At 34.3% G+C, this 25454-nt stretch overlaps 1 protein-coding gene across 2 annotated transcripts in view; it reads right to left on the reverse strand.

Moving 5' to 3' along the window:
• The window catches only part of LOC126745569 (ribonuclease P protein subunit p40-like), a 32149-nt gene continuing 6695 nt past the window's right edge, over window positions 1-25454 (reverse strand). The window contains exons 3-5 of one of the 2 annotated variants that reach the window (XM_050453463.1): window positions 14838-15002; window positions 272-722; window positions 1-215 (exon numbers count right to left, since the gene is read on the reverse strand). In XM_050453463.1, the coding sequence (XP_050309420.1) occupies window positions 26-215; window positions 272-722; window positions 14838-15002 (806 nt within the window). In that variant the 3' untranslated portion in view covers window positions 1-25. Of the gene's footprint in view, window positions 216-271; window positions 723-852; window positions 5698-14837; window positions 15003-25454 lie in introns of those variants that run through there. The other variant, XM_050453462.1, reaches the window with a different exon arrangement.

The raw sequence follows: 25454 nt of genomic DNA on the forward strand, positions 1-25454 counted from the left end.
TTGAGAAAAAACGTACATATATTCCTTACTTGTACCGCTTGGCAGAAACTCTAAGTTTACAAATCCAGCCCTTAGACTTTTGTATTATAAAAATGTTAGCATTATCACCATTAGTGTAAAAGTTTTGTTCTTCATTTTTCTCTATAACAGGTGTGTCGGAAAATCCTTGAATGTATGCTGCCAACCATGGTTTATTTTGTATTGTATTCATCTCTCTAAAATTGGAGTGTCAGTGAAAAACTGTATAAAATAATTTTTAACTTTAACTTACTCCATAAATTGCACCAACTTTCTTATATCGTCTGCTTGATAAAAGCCTCTCCAAACTAAGACCCTTACTTGTCCTATTGGAACATTAGGGAGAGGAGTTTGGTAAGAGCTTACATAATCCCCAGATTCTCCTGTCAGATCTCCCTCCACAGAGACCATTCCCATCCATTCTATAAAGTCGATAACGTCGCTACTGTCAACATTTTGTTCTAATGTGGGCATATTTAGAGAGTAGGCCACAAAAGATTTAAACATTGGCTCGCACAATTTGATAACGTATTTATTATTATCAAAAAATTTTGCCACTGAAGAAGGGCAGACATTCGAATTGGTCGGGGGCAGCCAAGAAACTATAACGTTGAACTTTTCAAGTGAATTCAGCGCTTTTCTGACTTTGGTATGGTATGGTTTTCCTGGTACCAATTTGGAATCCTTTAGATCAACGTTGACCGCTGAAATAAATGTTTTGTTAGCATTTCTGACATGGTTATACCATCAAAACTGTTACCTTTCGTTCCAGTTGATCCTCTGATTATGGTTGCGAAAGTGGGGCTGTTTTGATGGTATGAATAAAACAAAATGTCAAGTTTATCAAAATATATTATAGTTTACATAAATTAGTCAATAACAAAACACATCAAAATAACAAAAATGGATTTAAGCTGAGTATTTTTACCATCGCTCAGTATATATATGGGGTATAAATTATATAGATACGAAGTACCCCGGTTCGCATTTTAGTAAAGATACAAAGATCACGCATTCATCAAAATTTATCTTTTAAAAGGTATGCTGGGTAAAATTCTTAATAATAATAGAAATTGAAAACTATTTTCAAAAAAAATATATATAATACATATTTTCAAAAAGTGACAGATGTTTATTTTTATCTAATAAAGATATCGTAATCATATTATTGAATTTTATAAGTATCTTCTATTTCTAACTGCCTCTAAACAAAACACTATCATAAAACATTCCTTACCCAATGTAAAAAAAAATATTGATTTTATTTCTAAAAAATAAAAGTTATAATAGTAAATGATAAAAAGCGGCTTTATGAACCTATATTAAAATATTATTTTTGTTCAACAGTCCTATGTCCTAACGCTTGTTGTCACTCAAATATATCGTGGGTATACTGCGAAAAGTGGCCAAGTCGAATTTTTAGCAATTTTAAGGTAATAAGTCCAACTAAGTCATAAGCAGTTGCCGAATACCTGGTAAAAGTGCACAAAAGTTCGGGTCTATAAAACATTCTTTTTACGTACTTTATGTATTAGTCATGGACCAGTAGACAAAGCTTTTTCTGGGGTAAATGAATCAGGCATACTTGTTACTGATGACAAACGTGGCCGAAGAACACCAGCTAATAAGACAAAACCAGAAATCATTGAAGCAATAAAAGCTCACATACAAAGTTTTCCAACCATGGCCTCTCATTATTGTAGAGCAACAACTAAACGAAAGTATTTAGATTCTAATTTATCAATAGCCAAAATGTACGCTTTGTACGCTGAAGGATCTAAAAAAGCCCAAAAGAGTATGCCTCCCAAATAACTTACCGGCGGATATTTGGAACAGAGTTTAATTTATCCTTTTTCAAACCTAAAAAAAAGATCAATGCCTGATATTGTACCAACTACCAGGCTACAAAATCAGCTGATTTAGAGGAAAATTATGAGTCTCACATTCAAAGACGGGATGAAGCTAATGCAACAAAAAACTCAGATAAAGAACGCGCTCTGAACGACGATAATTTTGTAAGCGTTACATTTGATTTACAAAGCGTTTTACAAATACCGTCTTCAGATGTTTCACTTCTGTATTACAGCAGGAAACTATGTGCATATAACTTCACAATATATGAGGCAGCAACAAAAAAAGCCTACTGTTATGCATGGACCGAAATTAATGGCCAACGAGGTAGTTCAGAAATAGGAACATGTTTGCTTACATTCATACAAAATTTGCAGTGAAGTGAAGGCATAAACCGTGTAGATGTTAGAAATTATTTTACTCTTCTGCAAGATGTACTGGAAAGTAATGAGCTTCTCGACAAAACTGGGAGCATTTATAAAGTCGTTAAAACAGGCCTCCAATTAAATAATCGACCTGACTATGTTATAGCCAAAAAAGGAGCAAAACATGTTGTTACAGTGACATCAGGGGACAAGGGTGACATAATCTCGTGCATAGCTTGCTGTAATGTCAAGAAGGCATTATAGGCAAGAATTTAAAGACCGAGTGGACTGATTCAATGCCGCCTGATTGACATTGTGATGTCGCAAAAATTAGCCTATGTCACTGCAACAATTTTTTTAGATTGAAAAACCACTTATTACGCCGCAAAAGCGAGCTTGCAGTTACCCAGGAAAAGAAATCAGGGCGAGTCCAAATTGGTGAACTTTTAACGAAAAGCTGGAGGAAATCAGCGACAGGTGGAAATGCAATGTCCGGCTTTAAAGCCACTATTTATTATACTATATTATTTATAGCGGGTTGAGAAGGGCGGGAAGACTTGAATGAAAATGCCAATCTTTTGTCAAGAGTTATACATTTCGATGAGTTCACTTATCATCATCAGACTCTAACACTACATAGCTGTGATGTTTGAAAAACAATGATTGTTTTTCATGTAAAACCCAAGTCCAACTGTGGGGGTGAGAGCAATAAATTTATGAGAGAAAAGGATAATAAAAATGAACATAACATAGGCTGTTGATTCCTTTCTTCTACATATATACTTGAGCTGCCTGTCACTCCCGTTACTGGCCAGTATTTTCGATAACTTTGGCAAGGTTTTACATTTAATTGTGTACACAGAAGTTATGGCTTCTAATTCTTTAACTACAGCTCGAGAAAGCAAAACATCTCATGAAAATGGCACGACGATTAATCAAATCATAGTGGAGGCTGAAGTTCATTCCATACCTTCCTGCAGCACAGATCTAAACACTAAAGAGGTAGCAGAAAACAGGGACAACCACATATTCGTTATTCCCAAGACTCCACCTCGAATTCCTAGCTTTAAGCAACAAATCAGTGAGGTTATGTCAGATTCAAAAACTTCTCCAAATCACCGAAAAGTTCTTAAAGCCTTGGAAATTTCTCCAATCTCCAGCTGCGCTCAAAAAAGAATTGCGAGTTGAAATAGAAGAACGGAAAAGAGTGAAATTCTAACAGCTGAGACAAGTTTTACAAAAAGAAAAAGCAGCTCGTTTCGAGGTAAAGAAAGCAGCAAAAAAAAAAAAATTTGAAGAGAAGAAAAGCCAGACAATCCAAAAAGAAAATTCTCCTCCAAAGAATACTCCGAAAGCAAAACAGCATTTAAATGAGACAGTGGCTTGACTTATATGCCAAGAGACATTTGGACGAAGACTGGATACAATGTCATAAATCCAAAAACTGGGCTCTCAAGGAATGTGCAAACATACCAGTATCTACTAAAAATTACATGTCTGATTTTTGCAGAGTATCAAAATAGGTTTTAAATTTTTTTTTGCAGTTAAATAGGGATTTATTTATGTGTCCGAGATTACACTCCAGTTTTTTTTTTTGAGAAATAAAATAACGTTTTTTCACTTGGCAAAATTATTCATGTTTTTGGGTTTAACTATATAGGTTTTTAAATAGCCTAATGCTTTCATTTTAAAATAACCTTTCCCTATCACCTAATACCATAGTGGCTTTTTGTTATATGAATTGAACTAACCAATGTATTACTGATAAATAGTACATCTTTTCAAGGTCTAGGACTGCTGAACAACGTAAACTTATGGTTGGGCAGTTAAACATTTACTAAAACCCGGCAAACCTTTTTCATATATTTAAACACATTGGCAAACGCTAGGCTTAACAACTAGAAAATGAAAGAGTGGGCCTAATGTCCAAATCAAAGTTACTTTTTCTGATATGATCCTTAAATATTTTTAACTCTTCCATGCTTATTCCTTGCCAGCTTTCCAGTTCGGACAGAACTTTTAAATTAGTGCAACTCGCCAGGAGTAATTCTACTGTTCTCATATTCATGTCGCTACTGTAAAGCACCCTGAGCTCTTCTAAATATTTCATCGGGTTAGTACGTAATATATTCGCTATATTTAAATGGGTGATACCCGTGGAAGAACCTAAATGTATATATTTGATATTCACAGCGTGAGTTAAAATAAACTCTAAATGGTTAATGCTACTGTCTACGACCCAAAATATGCGTTCTAGATTAAGAAACGGACGCGAACGTAACTGTTCTACAGAACGCTGATTACCAAATCTAAAATCACAGTTATAAAATACCAGACTCTTCATTTTCGGACAGTACTTTCCAATTACGACTAGAACATTAAAATCCATCTCGTCAACATGTTCCAAGTGGAGATGCGTAAAGTTATATCCTCCTATTTCCAATAAATGCTTAATGGAATCTTCATAAAATGCACAGGAGAGTAGTTTCAACTGACGCAATTGAACCAAAGATACCAGTACTGATAAATTTGCTACTTGCGTGTCATGAAACAGACAAATATACTCTATTTTCGGAAACATATTGACGAGAAGCCTTAAATTTTCAGTAGACAGATCTCTAGTTTGAATTTTTTTTAGCTCGAAAGTACCGCAGTTGAACTCATTCTTATAAATATAAATGATAACCTCTCCGAACTCGTCGCATCTGCCAATATCTTGCAATTTTGGCAAACGACTGATAAGTTTGGCCAGCCCCTGTGCAGTTATCGATGTTCGGTGCAACTGTAATTCTTTCAAATTTTTACAATTAAGTAAGTATGGTATGCTTCTGTCGGTTACTGATCGGGAAGAGGTTACGTCAATGCTTTGAATATTGGGACAGTTTTCGGAAATCGTTTGGATAACCAAGTCACTACAATCAAAACAAAGGCAAACCGACTGTAAATTTTTCATTATCGTAATGCCTTCTAAAATATTTTTGTCATGTTCTGATGTCCTCCACCCACCTGTACATGAGCCTAAATTCAAAACTTCGAGACCGCTCATTTTTTCCAAGTTTTTATAAAGCACGTATCTCATTATCTTAGGCCATTCAGAAAAATCTACAGTTTTCAGCCTCGAATTTAGCACTACCTCGGTAAGACTAACCACCACGTTCATCTCGGTTAAAAAATGCGCCATCGAAATCTGCGGGTAGTAGTTTTTTTTCGTTTTTTCTATCAAAATTTTAACAGCCCTTAAAACTTCCACAGCCATAGTTTCATACAAATTATAAGGAACATAAGAGACCAAAGTGTAGTTTATTCTGTCAATGGTTGTTTGAAGATAAGCGACTATTTTTTGAGGATCCTTGTTGTATTGTAACTTGCTCATAATTTCTGGCGTCATTGAGACAACCAGAGACCCAATGCCTTTTAAGGCTAAGGTCCTTAATGTTAGAACATCTTTGTATTTGGGCATTGCCTAAAACAATTTACTGGATTGAACTGGTATTGTACTATTAAAATTAACTTATGGGAGATAATAACTATAGTCAAAAACAACCAAGATACAGGGTGATAACAATAGGGCGTCTTTAAATTATGTCATATTTATATCACCAACATTGTGATTTTTTTTTAATTCCCTAACTTTTTTAGGCTTGGCATAATTTAACTTTTTATTTAAAATATGCATTGCGCAACTAGTTTTTTTGTTTAAAGGCATACTTCAAAAATTCCACTACGATTCACCCTTTTCGACATACATATTTACATTTAAAGTTTTCAATGCGCTCAAAATAAATTTTATTTTCCCTACTTCCTACTATACAGTCGGAAAATGTAAATAATACTCGGTCCTCATGTAGTTTATATTAACCAAACCATTTACATTTTCTTTAACAGAAAACAGTAAAAAAATATTTAACCATCTTCCACGGACTCTTCGTAAGACTTCTGTTTCTTATAAGTTAAGACTGTTCCTTATAAGTTATTTAAGAGAGATGTAAGAAAGATGTTAGTTGTGAAAGGCTGCTACTGCTAGTGTAGAGGATTACCTCTTGGACTATTCTTAAATTTAATTTCTCTTTCTGGCTTATGAGTGTAATTGAGACTTAAGCTTAAGGGATTAACTAATGTAACCCAGGTCTTATACAAATTTAATTTATGTTTATAATATTTTTATGTCTATAAATCAATTTGCTCATCTGTGTGTAAATTTAATATAATAATAGGTAGTTTTATTTTTTAGCATAACAGCTTTGTTACCATCATCTCGGTGTTTAAGGAATAAAGCGTTATATGACTTTGACAAGTTAAAATACTTTTTAAGTAGACTGCACCAGACAAGTTGAATTATTATAAATGTCATTGTCACTGTTAGGGTTTATGTTCTTGTTCTTATGGTTGGGTTTATGTCAGTTATTTTGATGAGTGGTTATAAGAATTCAAACTCACACGTTTAGTAGCGCTATCTATTACCTTTCATTGAGTTTTTATTGTTAGTTCCGTCAGTTATTGATATTTATTGCGTTAGTGTTAGTTCCAGTGTTTATTTATCATTTTAATTTAAAATGCTTAGGCATCCATTTTTTTCTAATTCGAGAATGTGAGATATAGTTTGCATAATAGGAGGCAGCCAGATTTTAAACGTTTTAAAATACTAACTGAAAGAACTGGAATTAGTAAGTCATTAGTACTAAGAATCTCTTTGCCCATATCATTTCACGTCTGTACAAAATCTTTTAGATCAGATCTTCCAGCAAAACTAGATTTTGCCGATTTTATTCAGGCTCAACAAAATCAAGATACCTTATTTGTTAGTTAGTCGCATATAAATTACCCATGCGGCATTGTTGCCAAAAGTATTTTGCTTTCTTTATATACCTTACGGGCATGCCTAATAAAAATTGCAAGGGTTGCCGCCGAAGTGTGGGCAGGGGTCTTAAGCTGCAATGTGGGCGCTGTTCTTCGATGTTTCATCTCGACTGTGGAGGCATAACTGAGGTGGAGGCTAGCTATTGATACAAGCCCAAAAAAGTAGACGACTATCCGTGGTACCGGCTTCATCTTCTTGGAAATTCAAGTCCGAAGGTGACATGATGGAACTTAAGACGCTGATAAAGGAACGAGTTTAGAGAACACGAAAACAATTCAACAAAATATCTGCCTGTCTGGATTTCCCTGGATTCTGTGTGGCCAATTCCCTGATCTGTGGTTCTTCCCTTGCCCAAAAATAATAAGGTACCTGTTGAGTACCCTAAGTTGAGTTCTTTGGGATTTTCTGTTCCGTCCATTCGTTTTTTTGAGATCTACCTATTAGGTAGAACTCAGTCTTCAGGCCTTTGACTAAAGGCGTGCCGTAGAGATCAATTTTGGGACTCTTGCTCTTTGTTATTTATACGTGTGACATAGATTCTATTATCAATAATTGTATAATTCAACGATGCGCGGATGACACCCAAATATACAGTGCATCCCAAAAGTTATGTCTAAATTCATTTAAAATTCAGGGGTGTGTTCAAAAAAAAAACGCTCGGACCCGTCGATTTTTATTTCAAGTTGCGCATTTTTGTACGTGAAGTTTGTATATACATCAACTTAACTTTTTTCAAATGAAAGCACCTTTTTTTATTTCATTTTTGAATTTCGCGTGGAATTCTACGTATGTTTCATGCATCATGTCCTATACCTAAAGTTAACAGTTATCGAAAAAAAGACGAGCAAACATTATTATTGAAGTTCACCTTACGAGTCACCTTATCACTGAGAATTATTATACAGAGCAAAATTCCATTAATTCGTGTTTTTTTATTGTTGGCTGGTGACTGTGTATTTTCATAGAAACTGTTTGATAGTTGTACGCCAAACAGATATTGTCAAGTGTGAAGTGTACGAGCAAAGTTGCGGTTTTCACAATGGTGAAGTTAACGGAACGAGAAAAAATAGAAATTCTGTGCATGGTTGGGTTTGGTGATAGAACACGTACTCAAAGAGAAGCTGCTCAATTATTCAATGAAATCCATCCTGATCGTCCTCCGATATGTCAAAAGGTGGTGAGTAGAATAGAGGCTAAATTTAGAGAATTCGGTCATGTTAGAGATCTGCCGGAATCAGGTCGTCCTGCTCGAGATGAAAATGAACAACTTGACGTTTTGCTTTCTTTGGCAGAAAATGCATGCACTCCTCTGTCGCAGATTGGGGCAAATTTACACATGGCAAAATCTATAGTTCACCGAATAGTTAAAAAGCACAAATATCCCCCCTACAAAGTTATTCCTGTGCAAAAGTTATTTGATGACGATTTCGATAGGCGAAATGAGTTTTGTGAACGCTTACAAAACATGTGCAATCTAAATAATAATTTAGTAACAAATATTATTTTTCCGATAAAGCCACGTTCTGTTTGAATGGTAGTGTGATCAGAAAAAATTGTCGATATTGGGCAACAGAAAATCCGCATTGGATGATGGAGGTAAACACCCAGTACCCTCAAAAACTAAATGTGTGGTGTGGAATAGTGCGCTGAAGAGTAATAGGTCCCTTTTTCTTTGAACAGACTTTAACGGGACAAGTGTATCTCGATTTTCTCCAATTTGAATTAGTTCCAGCATTACTAGCTTTATTTCCAAATCCATTGGACCCAGACTATCCTGACGAAGAACTAATTTTCCAGCAAGATGGCGCTCCTCTGCACTATCCTGCCACTGTGCGTACATTTTTGGATGAAACCTTTCCCAATCGTTGCATAGGAATGAGAGGACCCATCGAATGGCCTGCTAGGTCGCCTGACCTAACACCAATGGAAGTTTCTTGTGGGGATACATCAAGTCGAAGGTATGTGTTAATAGGCCAAATAATCTAGACGACTTGAAAGAGAGAATTCGCAGAGAAGTGCGCGCCACAACTCCGGAAATGATTGAAAATGTGCAACGAGACTTTATTGATCGCCTTGGATATTGTCAAGTCGTGAATGGCAACCATTTTGAACATTTAACTTAATTTTTGTTCTTTTTTTATTTGTTGTACATGAATCGTCTTTTTTTCGAACTGTTGACTTTAGGTATAGGACATGATGCATGAAACATACGTAGAATTTCACGCGAAATTCAAAGATGAAATAAAAAAAAGGTGCTTTTATTTGAAAAAATTAAGTTGATGGTCGTAATTTATTTTTGAGCAACCCTATATATACTAACTTCACGTACAAAAATGCGCAACTTGAAATAAAAATCGACGGGTCCGACCGTTTTTTTTTCGAACACACCCCTGAATTTTAAATGAATTTAGACATAACTTTTGGGATGCACTGTATACCAGTTTTTCTAAAGCAAATGCATACCAAGCTGTTCTTCGATTGAATAGAGTTAGAATGTTTAGAGTCAGTAGCTGAATATTCTAAAAATATTGGGTTGGGTTGGGTCGTAATATATAAGTCGGTCGTAATATACTTTGAGCCTGATCATAATATACTCGTCGGTCGGTCGTAATATACTCAACCTTGGTTCTCTCTCATACTGCATATTGTCAATTCGTGTCTACGTTTCATGAACAATGTAAGGGCCTGTGATCACGTGATGAATGGAGCGCCTGAGTATCTTAGAGAACGTTTAACTTTTAGATTCTCCACTCATGATCGTATCACACGTCAAAATACCCTTTTAAATATACCAAAGCATCGCACAGCTATGTTTCGACGTAGCTTTTCGTTTCTTGCTTTAAAAGTATATAACGATTTTTTGCATAATAAACTTCAAAATTGTAGTTTGTCGAGTTTTAAGAAAAACATAAAAAGGTTTATGTTTTTCTTATACATTGGGTAAATATAGTTCTATACCAGGGTTTTGAACTTTTAAATCTATTTGGATTGCAATTTTTCATTATCATAATTATTATTGTTACTAATTAGAACTGTTTATACCATATACTTTATAATATTATGTATTGCTGATTTCTATATGCTCGGTTAAGCAAACACTTTGGCTGCCCTTCGCCAAGTTTAATAAAAAGTCGTTTATTTTTATTATTATTATTTATAAATAAAATTATGTTTACGAATGAAGCGACTTTTACCAGACGGGGAATTTTTAATTTTAGAAACAAGCATTCATGGGATATCGCAAATCCTAACCTTATTACTGAAAGACACTTTAAAAAAGAATTTGATATTAATTGAAAAAAATCGTCCATTTCGCTCAAAGAGACCCCAATATGATTTTAAATAGGCGAAAAAAACACAAATTCTCGGTCTCAAAAGCCATATAATAAAATTAATTTTTAAAATGGTTACCCTCAGTATTTTCATATAGCTGGTTGGTAACAGGTGTGTGTTATTAGTCTTCCGCCGTTTAGGTCTGATGATGCTTAACTCTTTGAGCGAAACATGTAAAAAACCATTTTAAGAATTAATTTTATTATATGAGTTTTGATACTTTGTGTTTTTTCGCCTATTTAAAACTTGATATTAATATTTGGTGTGGTGTAATAGACAATTTTTTTGGGCCATACGATTTATCTTCAAATCTAAACAGAGATTATATTTACATTTTTTACAGAGGTTAATGGTTATTTAGAAGAATTACCTTTAAATATGCGCAAGATATGGCTTTTATGTAAGATGGTTCTTGCGCGCATTTTTTTCCAGACTACTGAGAGAGTATCTTAACGATAATTTAAACTGGATAGGACGTGGAAGATGCATCCCTTGACCCGCACAAAGTCCAGACTTTAATCCTTAGATTTTTTCATATGAGGATACATTAAATCAATTGTTTACGATAATACAATAAATACTAGAGGGCAATTAATGGTAAAAATCCAAACTGCTGCCGAATCATTTCGAAATAGGCAAAAATTTTTTAGGATTCGGTGATCTTTAAATAAAAGAATTTTAAAATGTATTGAGACAAATGGAGGTTATGTCGAAAATTTACTAGCAAATATTGATAATTTTTATTTATCTGTCGTATTTTATCATTCATTTCAAGTGTAATTAAGCAATTTAACTAGTTTATGAATGTGATTTTTTTTTTGAGTGAATTGAAAACTTTAAATGTAAATATCTCGAAAAGGGTGAATCGTAACCAGATTTTTGAACTATACCTTTTTTAAGCAAAACTGTTTGCACAATGCATATTTTAAATAAAAAATAAAATTATATTAGGTCTAAAAAAATTACGGGATTTAAAGAAAATATCAAAATATTGCTGGTGGTGCCTTCTATGACAAAATTTAAAAAAAGGTTAATTTTAAGATTTGCCATGTAAAGAATCATATTCCAGATTTTCAAAAAAAATATATTAAGTTTATTACCCTGTATCTTGGTTGTCTTTGACTTTTGGACTAAAATATTAACTTAATTTTTTTTTAAGCAATCTGCTGTTAAATTATTTACCATTATTTAGGGGACACTTTAAATACATTTATTTTTTTGGTTCAATTTAAAAAAAAACTAAAAAAGATCGGTCTGATTTAGTTAAAATTAGAGTGTCATAAACGCTTAGGGAAAAAAGGAATTTATGGTCTATGGGGTATAATTTTCTAGTGAATTATATGTATTATTTTTAATGGACTAATAATTAAAAGAATAACCTTACTTGCAAAGGGCTATTGTATGATCTGAAGATCCAAATATATTTTTAATAGTCTAAATTAGACTAGGCTGGAAAAATTGACTCAAGATTTTTATATTTCAAGCTTTTTGATAAACTATTAGGATCCATTTTTTTTAAATTAATCAAATGGATTAGTGTGACTAGGGAATCCAATCCCGCAATACAGGATCCCGCAAATGCGGGATCCCTCCAAGTTTCTGCGGGATCAAGATTGCGGGATTTTCCGTGCGGGATCTGCGGGAATCAATATTAAAATTCCGTATTCGACAACAAACTACAAACGTCTTTTAAAACGCCCCAGAAAGCAAAAAAACCACTCACAAATAATTACGGACTTATCTTACGTATTACATCGAATGTAAACTAATAATCGCTAAAATGAGTGTCAGTGTGGTTGGAAATAAAGAGAATAAAGGCTCAAGTTTAGTTTGGAAACATTTCTTAAAATCTGAAGATGGTTTTACAGCTTTTTTACGTTCTACCAAAGGTCTTCACACCCACTTACGAACGAAGCATAATATGAATTTAAAATCCAAGAATAACAGCGAGAGTGATGTTATTGACATTGCCATTTATAGTGCCAGTACTGCCAGTAGCTCAAACAGTTCGTTTACTAGTTTTACCCTTATTTCTAAGCGCTCAGGCTCACATTAGTTCTTCTATGCTACCTAAGAAAATAAAAATCACGGAATATTTTCAATCTCAGAAAAAAGTGTTGATGGAAGAAAGAGTGTCCCGAATGGTAGCTAAAGATGGTATACTGTTTGCAAAGTTTATCACATCGATCGATATGCGCCAACTATTTGAATCAGTGGGCCACAAATTGCCTTCTTTTGCCGGTACGGTGCAAGGTATGGTAATGGCCTACGGAGAATCAATTAAAAAGAAAACTATGGAAGAACTCGAGGCTCTAAAAAAATCCAAACAGCGATTCACAATAACATTTGATGAGTGGTCATCCTTAAGAAATCGGCGCTATTTAAATCTCAATCTGCATGCTTATAACGCTGGATCCGTTAGTCTTTGGAACTTCTGGACTAGTGAGAATCCTCGGTAGCTTTCCTGCCGAATCATGTGTAAGAGAAATTGAAAAAAAACTGAAGGAGTTCGGCATCCACCTTGAACGAGATATTGTCGCAGCAACGACAGATGGTGCTGCAGTCATGAAGAAAGTGGGCGGATTGTTATCAGTACATCATCAACTGTGCTATACTCATGGACTGCAGCTAGCTGTTTGCGACGTACTTTACAAAAAAACACATCAAGAGGAAGAATATCTACAAGAAAAGAGTGGATCAGATTTAACTTGTAGTAGCAAGCCTGACAACAGCTTGCTACTACAAGTTAAATCCTGTAAAAAGCCTGACAGCGAGGATGAAGAACAGTGCTACTTCCTTTCCGTAGATCAAGAATTTCCAGAGGTAGATTTACTACCAAGTTACAGGTAAAAAAAACTATTTGTCAACTAAAAATAAACTTAAGTAATATATTTGTTTCCAGACGCTGATTCAGAAAGTACGACAAATTGTAAAATATTTTAGTTCAAAATCTCCCATGAGAAATGACTTATTGCAAAATTATATTAAAGGAAAATTTGGCAAAGAATTGCAAATGGTCAAAGATTGTAAAACACGTTGGAGCAGCCTTGCAGCAATGATTTCAAGGTTCAACCTCGTCAGAGAGTGTTTATTTAAAGCTCTCATTGATCTTAAAATTAGATCATCTTCATATTCATTTACTGAGGATGAATGTAATACGTTGACAGATATTGAACGTGCATTAGAACCAGTTAAGCTGGCTGTAAGCCTTTTGTGCCGCGAAGATGCAACACTAGTTACTGCTGAAACTACACTGCGATTCATGATCGGCAAATTGGAAAGTCATCCTAATTCTGCATTGAGTAAAGAAATGGCTAAAGCTTTACGTTCTAGGATAAAAGAGCGCCGTTCATCACTGACAAGTATGTTGCTGTATTTGGAAAATCCAGGCAAATATCTGGAATTTCTGGAACAACAGTCAGCATCTACGAACGGTCAAGAAGATACATTTTTACTTCATAGCAAATCAAGACTACGAATAGAAATAAAGAGTTTGATTGAGAGGCTGCAAATAGAGAAGTCTTTAGAAGGCCAAACCGAAGCCCAGACCACTTATGTTGAGGTTGTTGAGGAGGATGAAGAGGATAATATACCTTTATCTAATCTAACAACAAGACGTGAACTATCGGTATTAAATTTAGAAGAGGAATTGAATCGTAGTCTTCGTACTGCCTGGGTATCAGAATCAAAGGCTTCCCCTATGAATGTACGAGCACGAGTAACACTTGACCAGTTACTAAAACATGAAATGACCCTGTTTGAATGCGGAGGGAACAGGGGTATATACTTGGAAGCTGTTTACAACTGTGTAAAGTCTATTCCGCCGACAAGTGTCGAAGCTGAGCGTGCGTTTTCAGCTGCAGGATATATTTGCAATAAACTAAGATCAAACTTAAAAGATGATACCTTGGATATGTTATCTTTTCTCCGAAAATACTTCCAAAATCAATGTGGCAAGTGACAAGTGACCTTTAAACTAAGTACTTGAACCACTAACTAATGTATTTTGTATATGAAATAAACACTTTTTTGCATCTACCATAGTTTGTTTATAATTGCATAAGACATAAGACCTTTTCTTAGCAATTAGCATGTTTAATAGGTTTATTACAAAAAGTTATATATATATTGTTAACAATCCCGCATTCTTGTGGATCCGTGGGATCGATGATTTTTATTCCGCAGGTTCGCGGGATTGAATTCCCTAAGTGTGACCTTATTTCTGAAATATTGACAGTTCAATTCAATCTTAATTATAAATAAAAGGTTGATGTGTCTCTTTAGAAATTATTATAGACTAGATCAAAAAAATTAAAGATTCGAGTTATATTATAATAAGTTATAGTATAACTCATAAACTGATAATAATATACGGATATATTTGAGCATTTAAGAAATATAGGCATACTTACTGAATCTATCCCGATTCTTAGAGGTAAAATGAGATGGCTTTCCTTCCAGACCAAACCTTTGATATGTGTCTTTTGTTAGTGACAACACTAACTGTCCACTGGGCGTAACAGCACAACAATTATCACAGTCAATCCTTGTACCAACACTTAGTAGTGACAGTTTTCCTTCATACAAAAAAATAAATAAAGTTAGTCTATTTAGGTTTACAAGAAAAGTTAATAATTATTACACAGGGTATTCAATGCTAGAGGTATAACTATTATGCAGTTCATTATTAATTTCAATTTAATTAAGTAATTTCAATTAAGCGGTGTTGTCATTCTTATGTACAGCTCGCCGATTGTAAGATGCGCACTGAACAAAAACCACCTCCTATTGAGTCTATCACTGCATGACAGTTTGGATTGTTTGATAGTACATAGACTAGATTACAGAAGAACATTTTTAATATTGACCTATGATAAAATATGTAACATTTTTTAACATTCTACATTTCTAAAAATTTTACAGATCTGCTTAATAAAATCAGCCTAGCATCCTATTAGCTAGTTGATCCTACGTTGGCTGCAGAGAAGTTGAATAGTTATTTTACTTGACAAAAGTTGGCAGGTAAAATGAAAAAGTCCTGTCCCAATTACATTGAAAAGAACTAAAAGTAATCTAAATTCTTTCTATTTCACACATTTTCCAGAAAACGAATTAATAAATCAAATTAAAAAAAGTTCGGTAAGGAAACTGATTGAAAAGTGTATTAAGGTTAGATTACAGTCTTTTATAGAGAGAAATTATTTATTTTCCAAAAATCAGTTTGCTTTTAGAAACAATAGTTGTACTGAAAGTGCACTTTGTGGAGTAACAGAGGTGGTTATTAATAATATAGATAAACGCAGAAGGGTTTTGGGAATATTTGTGGACTTAGGTGTGCTGCAGGGTACTGTGGCACACCGCAGGGTACTGTGATTGTGGTGAAATAGAAAGAGGAAAATATATAAAATATCTAGGAATTTATGTAAATGAATATTTAAAATGAACCAAGCATCTAGAATATGTTACTTCTAAAATAAGAAAAGAAAAGTCATATTATATAATTAAATGTAGCTCAAAAGTATATTATAAAAATAATTATGTTTAAGTCAAAAGGATATTCTAAATGTAAAATGTATTGTTCTTTGTTCCTAGCCACAGAATAGTAGTGTCATCAGGAAATAACGTAAAGGATCCATTAATACTGATAGACGCTAGGTCGTTGATGTAAATGAGAAACAATAAAGGCCAAGAACTGATTCTTGAGGAACCCCCCGATCGATTCTGATGATTCTGCACGGATGAACTACTGTGTTGGCCCTTAACCACCTGTCTTCTACACTCGCCGGCACAAAATTCCGCCACCCTGAAATACTGGCCAAGTTTGATGTTTTATAAGTTTTTTATTTTTCATCAGATTCTCACGATTTTGCTATCAGTTTTTAGATACATTTGTTGTGATTTTTTAAAATCATTTTGTAAAGTAGCATTTTTCGATTAGGCTATATTACACAGAAGTAAAACAAACTGTTGTTTTTTCTCGTAATTTCAAAAGACCCTGTAGGAAAATTAAGGTGGATAATTCTGTTTACATACTGTTCCTTGTAATCTTTGATGTATTCTAAACATTTCGATTTTTGATTCATTCCATTATCTCACTTCTGCTGCGAGCCGAAAATTTTTTATTAAAACGCTGATTTGAAGCTTATTTTTATTAGGAGAAACAAACACTAGGTATATCATAAAGTTAATTAAAAAAAAAACAATTTTAATAGCGTGTATTTGCTCCTCTCGCAGCAATAACAGCTTGCAGTCTTCGCGGCATCGAATGAATCAGGTTCCTTATTCTTTCTTGAGGAATAGCCTCATATTCTTCGATCAGCGCTAGTCGTAAGTCTTGCAAGGTTTGTGGTTGTACAGGACGACGACGAACGGCCCTTTTAAGTTGATCCCAAAGATATTCTATTGGGTTGAGATCCGGGCTACATGCGGGCCATTCCAATCTTGGGAGTCCAACTTCATCCAGATATTCGCTCACTACATGTGCAACGTGAGGTCTAGCATTATCATGCATTGATGTAAATTGGTTCCCAATGAATGGAGCAAATGGGACAACAACTTCTTGAAGGATTTCCTCAATGAAACGGTGGGCGGTTAGAGCTCCATTTTCAATAAATACAAGATTGGTGAGTGCTTCGGTAGAAATACCCGCCCAAATCATGACTGAACCGCCACGATATGAGATTTGTTCTGAAATGGTGCAGTCAGCATATCTTTCATTTCTACGTCTGTATACCCGCTCACGACTATCCGGCGTCCTTAAACAAACCCTGGATTCATCTGTGAATAGTACGTTTGCCCACTGTTCTAGAGTCCACTCAAAATGCTGCGATCTTGCAAACCTCAGTCGGTGTTGTCGATGCCGAGGAAGTAATTGTGGACATCTTGCTGGCCTTCGTGAATAAAGTCCAGCTTCTGCTAATCTTCTACGTATCGTTCTTTCACTTACACTTACTCCATGAAGTATTCGCAAGTAATTTTTTAGACACACAGCAGTAGATCTTCGATCTCTTAAAGAACTAATGGTGACAAAGGGATCACCAGCTGCAGTGGTCATTCTTCTTCTGCCAGAGCCTTGTCGTCTAGTAAAAATTCCCGTCTGTAAATACCTATTTCAGGCATCTCGAACTGTAGACCGGGGAAATCTCAGAGTACGGGCGACATAACTTTTGCTACGGCCATCCTCTATTAACGCAACAATTCTACCCACGTCTGCTGGAGTTAAAACCATATTGACACACAACAAATTATAATAGTGACACTGTCAAACTTTATGTCACATTAATTGCGTCCTTAGCCAACGTCGATAATTTTTAACCGAAAACTTGACATTAATTATCTAAAAATAAGCTTCAAATCAGCGTTTTAATAAAAAATTTGCAGCTCGCAGCAGAAATGAGATAATGGAATGAATCAAAAATCGAAATGTTTAGAATACATCAAAGATTACAAGGAACAGTATGTAAACAGAATTATCCACCTTAATTTTCCTACAGGGTCTTTTGAAATTACGAGAAAAAACAACAGTTTGTTTTACTCCTGTAGAATATAGCCAAATCGAAAAATGCTACTTTACAAAATGATTTTAAAAAAATCACAACAAATGTATCTAAAAACTGATAGCAAAATCGTGAGAATCTGATAAAAAATAAAAAATTTATAAAACATCAAACTTGGCCAATATTTCAGGGTGGCGGAATTTTGTGCCGGCGAGTATATTTGCTAGATATGACTCAAGCCACATCAAAGCACAGCCTCTAAATCCATATATATCTATGCATAAAAGAAGAGAAACAAGTGATATTAGTAACTACAGGCCAATTGCTCTTCTGTCAGTTTTTCGAAAGTCTTTGAAAAGGCCTTTCAGACAAGACTGGGCGATCAACAGTGGATGCGATTGTATACTTTTATCTGGAAGTCCTTGATAATTTTAACAGAAAACTGAAGTCCCTGGGAATATTCTTTGACCTTACTAAAGTTTTTGACACCATCAACTATAAAATTCTCCTAAGCAAATTGTACACCTTTGGAATCAGAGGAGCAGGTTATCAGTGGATCAAAACGTATTTGGCAGGGAGAACCCAGGCAACCAGGCTGAGAATTGAGGAGGGAATATCTATGTTGAGTTGGTTAGAAGTTAAAACTGAGGCGCCTCAGGGTAGTGTCCAGCGATCTATACTCTTTTTGATTTTTATTGATGATTTGCCATTATTTTTAAATGAAGTATACATAACAGATTTTGAAATGTTGGCAAGCAAGGCAAACAAGGATATTTATTAATGATACATATCAGGTAATTTATATTTTTAGTAGGTAGATTTATAATTTTAGAAAAATCTGATATTAAAGAGAAAATTTAAAAAAAAAAACTTTAGACGTGTATTATAACATCTGCGAACGCATTACAGGGGAATCCCCGTCTCGGCTATTTTGTTATACAGTCAGCGCGCAGCGGTAGAACTCTGTAGCTATGTGAATCCCCGCATTCGCATTCGGTAAATCCCAGATGCTGATTTTATTTTATTCATTTGTAAAAGGAAAAGCAACGTTGGGGTTGTGTAGGTGTTTAACTTAAAAGTGTTGAAAGAAGCGTTACTGTTTTATAAGTTATTTAAAATGCCAAAAAACAAGCATCCCACTTAGGTTAAATTGGAATGCATTAAAACCAAAAACAGTGGAAATTGGACCGGGGGTAAAATATGCAAAAAAGAAATGCAAGGCATTCCTACATGAATGGAAAAACATATGGAAACTTGTGAAGTGGCTGCTGAAGATCCAAACACAGAAAATAAATTACAGAATACTAAGTTGTTGAAGTCTTCATCTTACCCTCGGGTTACAAAGGCCCTTCTGGATATCAAGTTGGAGGTCCTCTTTTAGACGCTGTGTACAACAAGAAGCAAAACAAGAGTATAAAGAAAAATTAAAGGACCAGGTTGTGTGCATGTCTTTAGATGGTTGGAGCAATGTCCACAACAAGCCCATTATATGGTACATTATTGTCACGGCAAATGTGGAATCGATTTTAATCAATACTGTAGATACAGGTGTTACTTTGTACACCACTGAAAATCTGAAGGATATGGCGATAGCATCAATAGATCTTGCAGAAGAAGATTGTCGAGTAAAAGTTGAAAGTTTTGTGGCAATGCTGCAAATGTACAAAAAATGTGCAGTAATCTTATGAGTGAAATAAGTATTCTTTAATATGGTCCGCCTTTGGATCCTTCTTCTCTTCAGAAAGACTCCTACGGCTCCAGAAAATTAGAGAAGGTCAAACTAATTATTTTTCTCCAACTAAGTCAAAAAAATTTTAAATAAAACGACGCGAATAGAGGATCAAGCACCCTCTAAAAAATGGACGTTAGCAAGCTTAATATATTCCTCATTAACATTTAGTCCTTAAGACATAAAACAGACGAATTACATCTTTTGTTGGAAGAGCTAAACTTTCCACATATTGTTGCCATAACAGAACATTGGTTAAAGACTAATGAGCCTGTATTTATTAAAAACTATACCACTTTAGCTAGATATAATAGAAGTAATTTATCTCATGGAGGTACTATGATAATGTCCACTAACAACGATTTTTCCGCGGTCACAAAATTTGATAATTTATTATCTGAAAAAGTATTCGAATTTTCCATCGTCTATCATAATACTTTTGACCTTTATATAGTTTGTATTTACAAAACACCTGACGCGGACGTGCAAATTTTCTGCCAAAAATTATTAAGCTTGCTAGAATCCCTCCCCTTAATAAGCAAATTAATTTTGTGTGGCGATCTTAATATTGACTTCTCCAGTGTGTGTGCTGCTAAGGAATCCCTTCAGTCCATTTTGATTCATTTGGGATGGTTATGCATATTAACTCCCCAACCAGAATAACCAAAACTAGCTCTAGTATCATTGACTACGTCGTATCACCCTTTGATCCGGAACTCGTTGATTCAACTGTCTTTAACTCAGGTTTCTCCGATCATGAAGCAGTGTTAACTAAATTTTCTCTAAATCACAAAAATAAAAAGAGTCCCGCGCAAAATGTGCCGTATCTTTGGGAAAAAAAATTTCCTAAATTTCAAAAATCTATGTCTAAGAACGGACTGGGACTTCCTATCTGATGATGTTAACACTGAGTTTTCTCGATTTATAAAGTCACTGTCTGATTTGGCATCCAACTCATTTCCTCTTAGACCCATCAAAATTAAACAAAAAAAAACCATGGTCTACTAAAGGCTTACGCTTGTCTTCTAAAAATATACGCTCCTTATCACACTTAAAAAAATTCTCAGACAGTGGGTTCTTCCACGATTACGTAAGGTTGTACAAAAAAATTTACCACAAAACAATAAAGGCAGCCAAGGACCTCTATTACAATAAAAGGATTTCTAATTCTGCAAATGTTGGTAAGGAGACTTGGTCTATTGTTAATGAATTAAGGGATGAGGCTTCTCCCCCCACTTCACCGGATAACTTAAACAACTACTTTATAAATGTAGCCAAAAATCTCATGAATACCGTAACTCCTTCCCACGATCCTCTCTCATATCTCGCTAATGAGAATTTACATAATTTCTTTCTTACACCCATATCATTAGAGGAACTACGCAGCACAATAAAAGACATTAAAAACAAATCTTCATCTGGGGCTGATGGTCTAACGCTCAAAATGTTTTCAAATCTCCCGGATATCACTTTAAACCATCTTACCAACTTGATTAATATGTCTCTTCAAATTGGAATGTTTCCAAGCTGCCTTAAGACGGCAATTATTATTCCTTTACATAAAGGGGGCGAGAAGGATCAATGTTCGAACTACCGCCCAATTGCACTTCTCCCAACATTATCGAAGATTATTGAAAGACTGGTAAAGAAACGACTTTTATCCTTTCTGCTTAAATATAAAATTATAACCCCGCATCAGTTCGGATTCTTGAGTAACAAGTGCACCAATGACGCTATGTTGTCCCTCTTTAATAATATATACTTCAGTCTAAACAGCCATCTCTCTACAGCAACAATTTTCTGTGATTTCTCTAAAGCTTTCGACTGTGTAAACCATAATATCCTAATTAATAAATTGCAGCACTATGGAATTAGAGGAACACCTCTCGAGTGGTTCATGTCATACCTGAACAACAGGAATCAGTTTGTTAGGGTTGATTCGATGACGTCTTCGTGCAAGCCAATAGAATGCGGGGTACCTCAGGGCTCAGTTCTAGGCCCTATTTTGTTTCTTCTATTTATAAATGATATTGCTAATCTGGACATAAATGGTAAAATTTGTCTTTTTGCGGACGATACTAGTTTTTCTTGGAGCAACTTAAATATGGTGGCTCTTCGTAGAACCATAACTCGTGACCTAGTCACCATTAAATCGTGGTGCGATTCAAATCTCTTGTGCCTTAACGTCTCAAAAACTAGAGTATTATCATTTGCACCGCTAAATGATAATACTGCGTACGCAGTTGCAATACGTTGCAACCTTTTGTAATTAATAACAACGGAATGGAGGTCGTTGATTCCGTAAAGTTCTTGGGACTGATGGTAGACAACTTTTTAAAATGGGATATCCACATCGATTCCTTATCCAAAAAATTAAGTTCTGCATGTTTTGCTCTGAGATCAATATCCAGGGAGCTAAGTTTGGCAACGGCTATAACAGTTTATTATGCCCTGTTTGAGTCGCACCTCCGATATGCCCTTCAGTTTTGGGGTACATGTGATGCGACTCAATTTGAACGCATATTTAAGCTACAAAAGAGATCTATATGCTATTCATTAAGACTAAATTACAGAACTCACTGCCAGGAATATTTAAAAAAATTTAAAATACTAACTCTTCCTTCCTTATTTATATTTGAATCCGTCTGCGTAATCCGCAAGCACTTATCAGATATGTCAGAAAGGCCATCTCACAATTATCCTCTTAGAAACGCAGAGTACGATCTTTATCTACCAACCCCACGTTCAGAACTAGTTAAACGATCCATTCTTTACAATGCAAAAAAAATGCACAATCATCTCCCATTTGAAATCAAATCAATAACAACTTTTTCCAAATTTCGGAAAGCTCTGAAATCATACTTGCTGGAGAGAGCCTTATACACAGTAAACGACTTTTTTTAATAATTAATGTTATGTAATTTTAAGCACGCGCTTCCTAAACACTGGTAAATTTGTTTATGTTATATATTTGTATTTTTTGCTTTGTCTTTGTATATATTTTGTTTGTATGATTTATTTAAATAATAGCTTTGTCGACAAAATTTTAAATTTTCTGATAATAAAGCATTGATTGATTGATTGATTGATTGGTTGTTCAGCGAATTTTCTTAATTTATTGGCAAAAAATCTTGATCTTCCTGCAGTTACCCAGTCCATCATAAGGCTAATAAAATGCTTCAGAAATAAACATATTCTAGCTGCTTTTTAAAAAGACACCAGAGGAAAAAAACTTGAGATACCCCAAGAAGCAAGATTGAATATGATGCATGATGCAATAAGCTGCTACCTAGATAGTAGGTATTCTTATCTGACTTGGCCAAGATAACAAAGATGCTATTGATAGTGAAATAATAAATATTATAATATCATTAATGGCACTCATGTCAGAATTAATGGTGTTGATTTATTAGTTTGTATGGCACCAATTGCTGTAGCACTGGATCTCATGCAATGTTCAACAACAATTTTCATTGCTGTAGAAATATGGAATTCTTTGGAAATTCTTACATGTCAAAAAACAGTTTTTTAGGTATTGAAGTATGGCCATGTATGGGGCTCATTTTGCAGCAAACATATTGGACCATAGGTTTCTTGGGAAGAGATTAAATAATATGCAGAAAGAAAAAGCTTACTAGTTCATTAGTGAGATACACCCAGAATTTTTACCTTTTGTCATGACATTTATAACTCAATCAAAACCATTTCCAAAATATATGTTTGGTGCACAATTCCAAAACACCATGCCAACCATTGGAGATGAACGGCCTTCAGAACATTTTTTTAATTTATGTGAGCAATTATTGATAGCTAATGCAGCAAAGTCAGCTTTCGAAAGATATTTTTCGTCTTCTGGAATAGTTCAGTCTAAACTGAGAAATAAGTTGGTATCTCAAAAAACAGCTAAACTTGTTTAGACTATACAAGAGACTAGAATATTGATTAATTCATGATGAACCATTCATTAATTTTCAAAAATAAATAAATGTGTTGTTAAAATTATTTCTGTTAAAAAGAGAATTAATATGTATTTTTTTCATTTAAATACATGACAAAAAATCCTCAATACATACTATTTCATCAGGTGTACCCCAAGGGTCAATACTTGGACTTCTTTGGATTATCCTATATTCAAATGATTTTTGTATCGGAATAAATAATGAAAAATGTATCCGATTTGCAGATGACACAACTTATTATAACTTAGAACAAACAAGGATAAATCTTGAGTCAAGCATTTTAGCAGGGAGCTGATTTGACTGATTCTCTGTCTCTAAATTGAAATAAAACTTAACTATTGACTTCAGCTTAATTGTCTTCCAGAAAAGGTATAGGCCCTAATATCTAACAAGTTTAAATTTACAATTTAATAACTATTGCATCATGTAAGTCATTTCGAGACCCATGAGTTCTTAGAGTTTGACTAAGGTAGACTCCCTTCAACTATTACTTCTTGCTTAACATAGTAACAAGTTTAAAAAGTGGATTTTATCTTTTTAAAAGGTTGTATAGTTTTTAATTGTGGAATATATGTTTTATGGTGAGTTTTATAGTTTTATTGTTATATATTGATTTTATAATATAAGTTGAATTTTTTTAAGATGTGTATTATGTGTGTATATATTTTTTTTACATCTAATATGCTACTTTTTAGTTTTGTAGGTAATAGTTTTTCTTCTTTTTTTCTTATTATCACAATCATTGACAATGCTTAAACTAAATTGTATGATTTTGTCTCAAAAATTCAACATAAATATCATGATTTGGATATACAGGGTGTCCCAAAAGTGATTGATCAAACTCAAACAGAGGATAGAGGGAGTCATGTTCAATCAAAATCACCCCCTATGTTGTTATGCAATTGTGAATAGTTTAAAAGTTATAGCCATTTTTATGTATTTTTTAAATTCAACCACACTGTCAAATAAAAGCTTATAAAAAAATTATACAGTGGATTAAACAATGCGTTTTTTTATTTGTTTTTACCTAGAAGTGATGTACCTTTCTAATAAAAATATTTTTGTACATATTACTTTTCGAAAGAGCTAAAAAAAAATTTCTTTTTGGACTTTTTACAACTTTAAAAATAAGTACCCTTAACTTTGATGCCATTTTTTTCTCAAAAATGTAAGACATAAGAGTGACCCTGTAGCTTAAAAACTTTTACGTTTCATACCGATTCCAGCAAGGCAGACTTAAATACATTATTTCTTATTGGCTAATTAAATTTTGAGTTTTTCAAAAAAGAGGCAAAAAAGAATTTTATGGCTAAATCAATATTTAACAAATTTTTAAAATAAATAATTGTGTTTTGTTGGGTTGGTGGATTGCAATAAGGTACAAAAAACATTAGAAAATGGTTTATTGTTTTACATGATAGTTTTGCTATCATTTACAATAAGTGTTCAAAATGTCTGCCGCGAAATCTAAACCTACATCGGCGTATAAAATTTCTCTTAATCATTCTGAATGAACGTTCATTTTGGGTAATTAATCTAGTTGCTGTAATTATTTGGTGGCGTAGCTCTTCCTCATTACGATTTTCCCTGGCGTATACCAACTCCTTAAAGTACCCCCATAGAAAAAATCAATTGGAGTGAGGTCGGGGGAGCGCGGTGGCCAACAAATTGTACCTCCCCGTCCAATCCAACGACCAAGGTAGGCCTCATTTAAAAACTGTCTCACCTGAAGGCTGTAATGAGCGGGCGCTCCATCGTGCTGTAGCCACATTGATTGACGAATATTTAATGGAATATCCTGAAGTAAAACAGGTAAGTTTTCTTCCAAAAATCTCCTATAGATTT

The sequence above is a fragment of the Anthonomus grandis genome, chromosome 16 (assembly GCF_022605725.1).
Source record: "Anthonomus grandis grandis chromosome 16, icAntGran1.3, whole genome shotgun sequence".
Classification (NCBI taxonomy): Eukaryota; Metazoa; Arthropoda; class Insecta; order Coleoptera; family Curculionidae; genus Anthonomus; species Anthonomus grandis.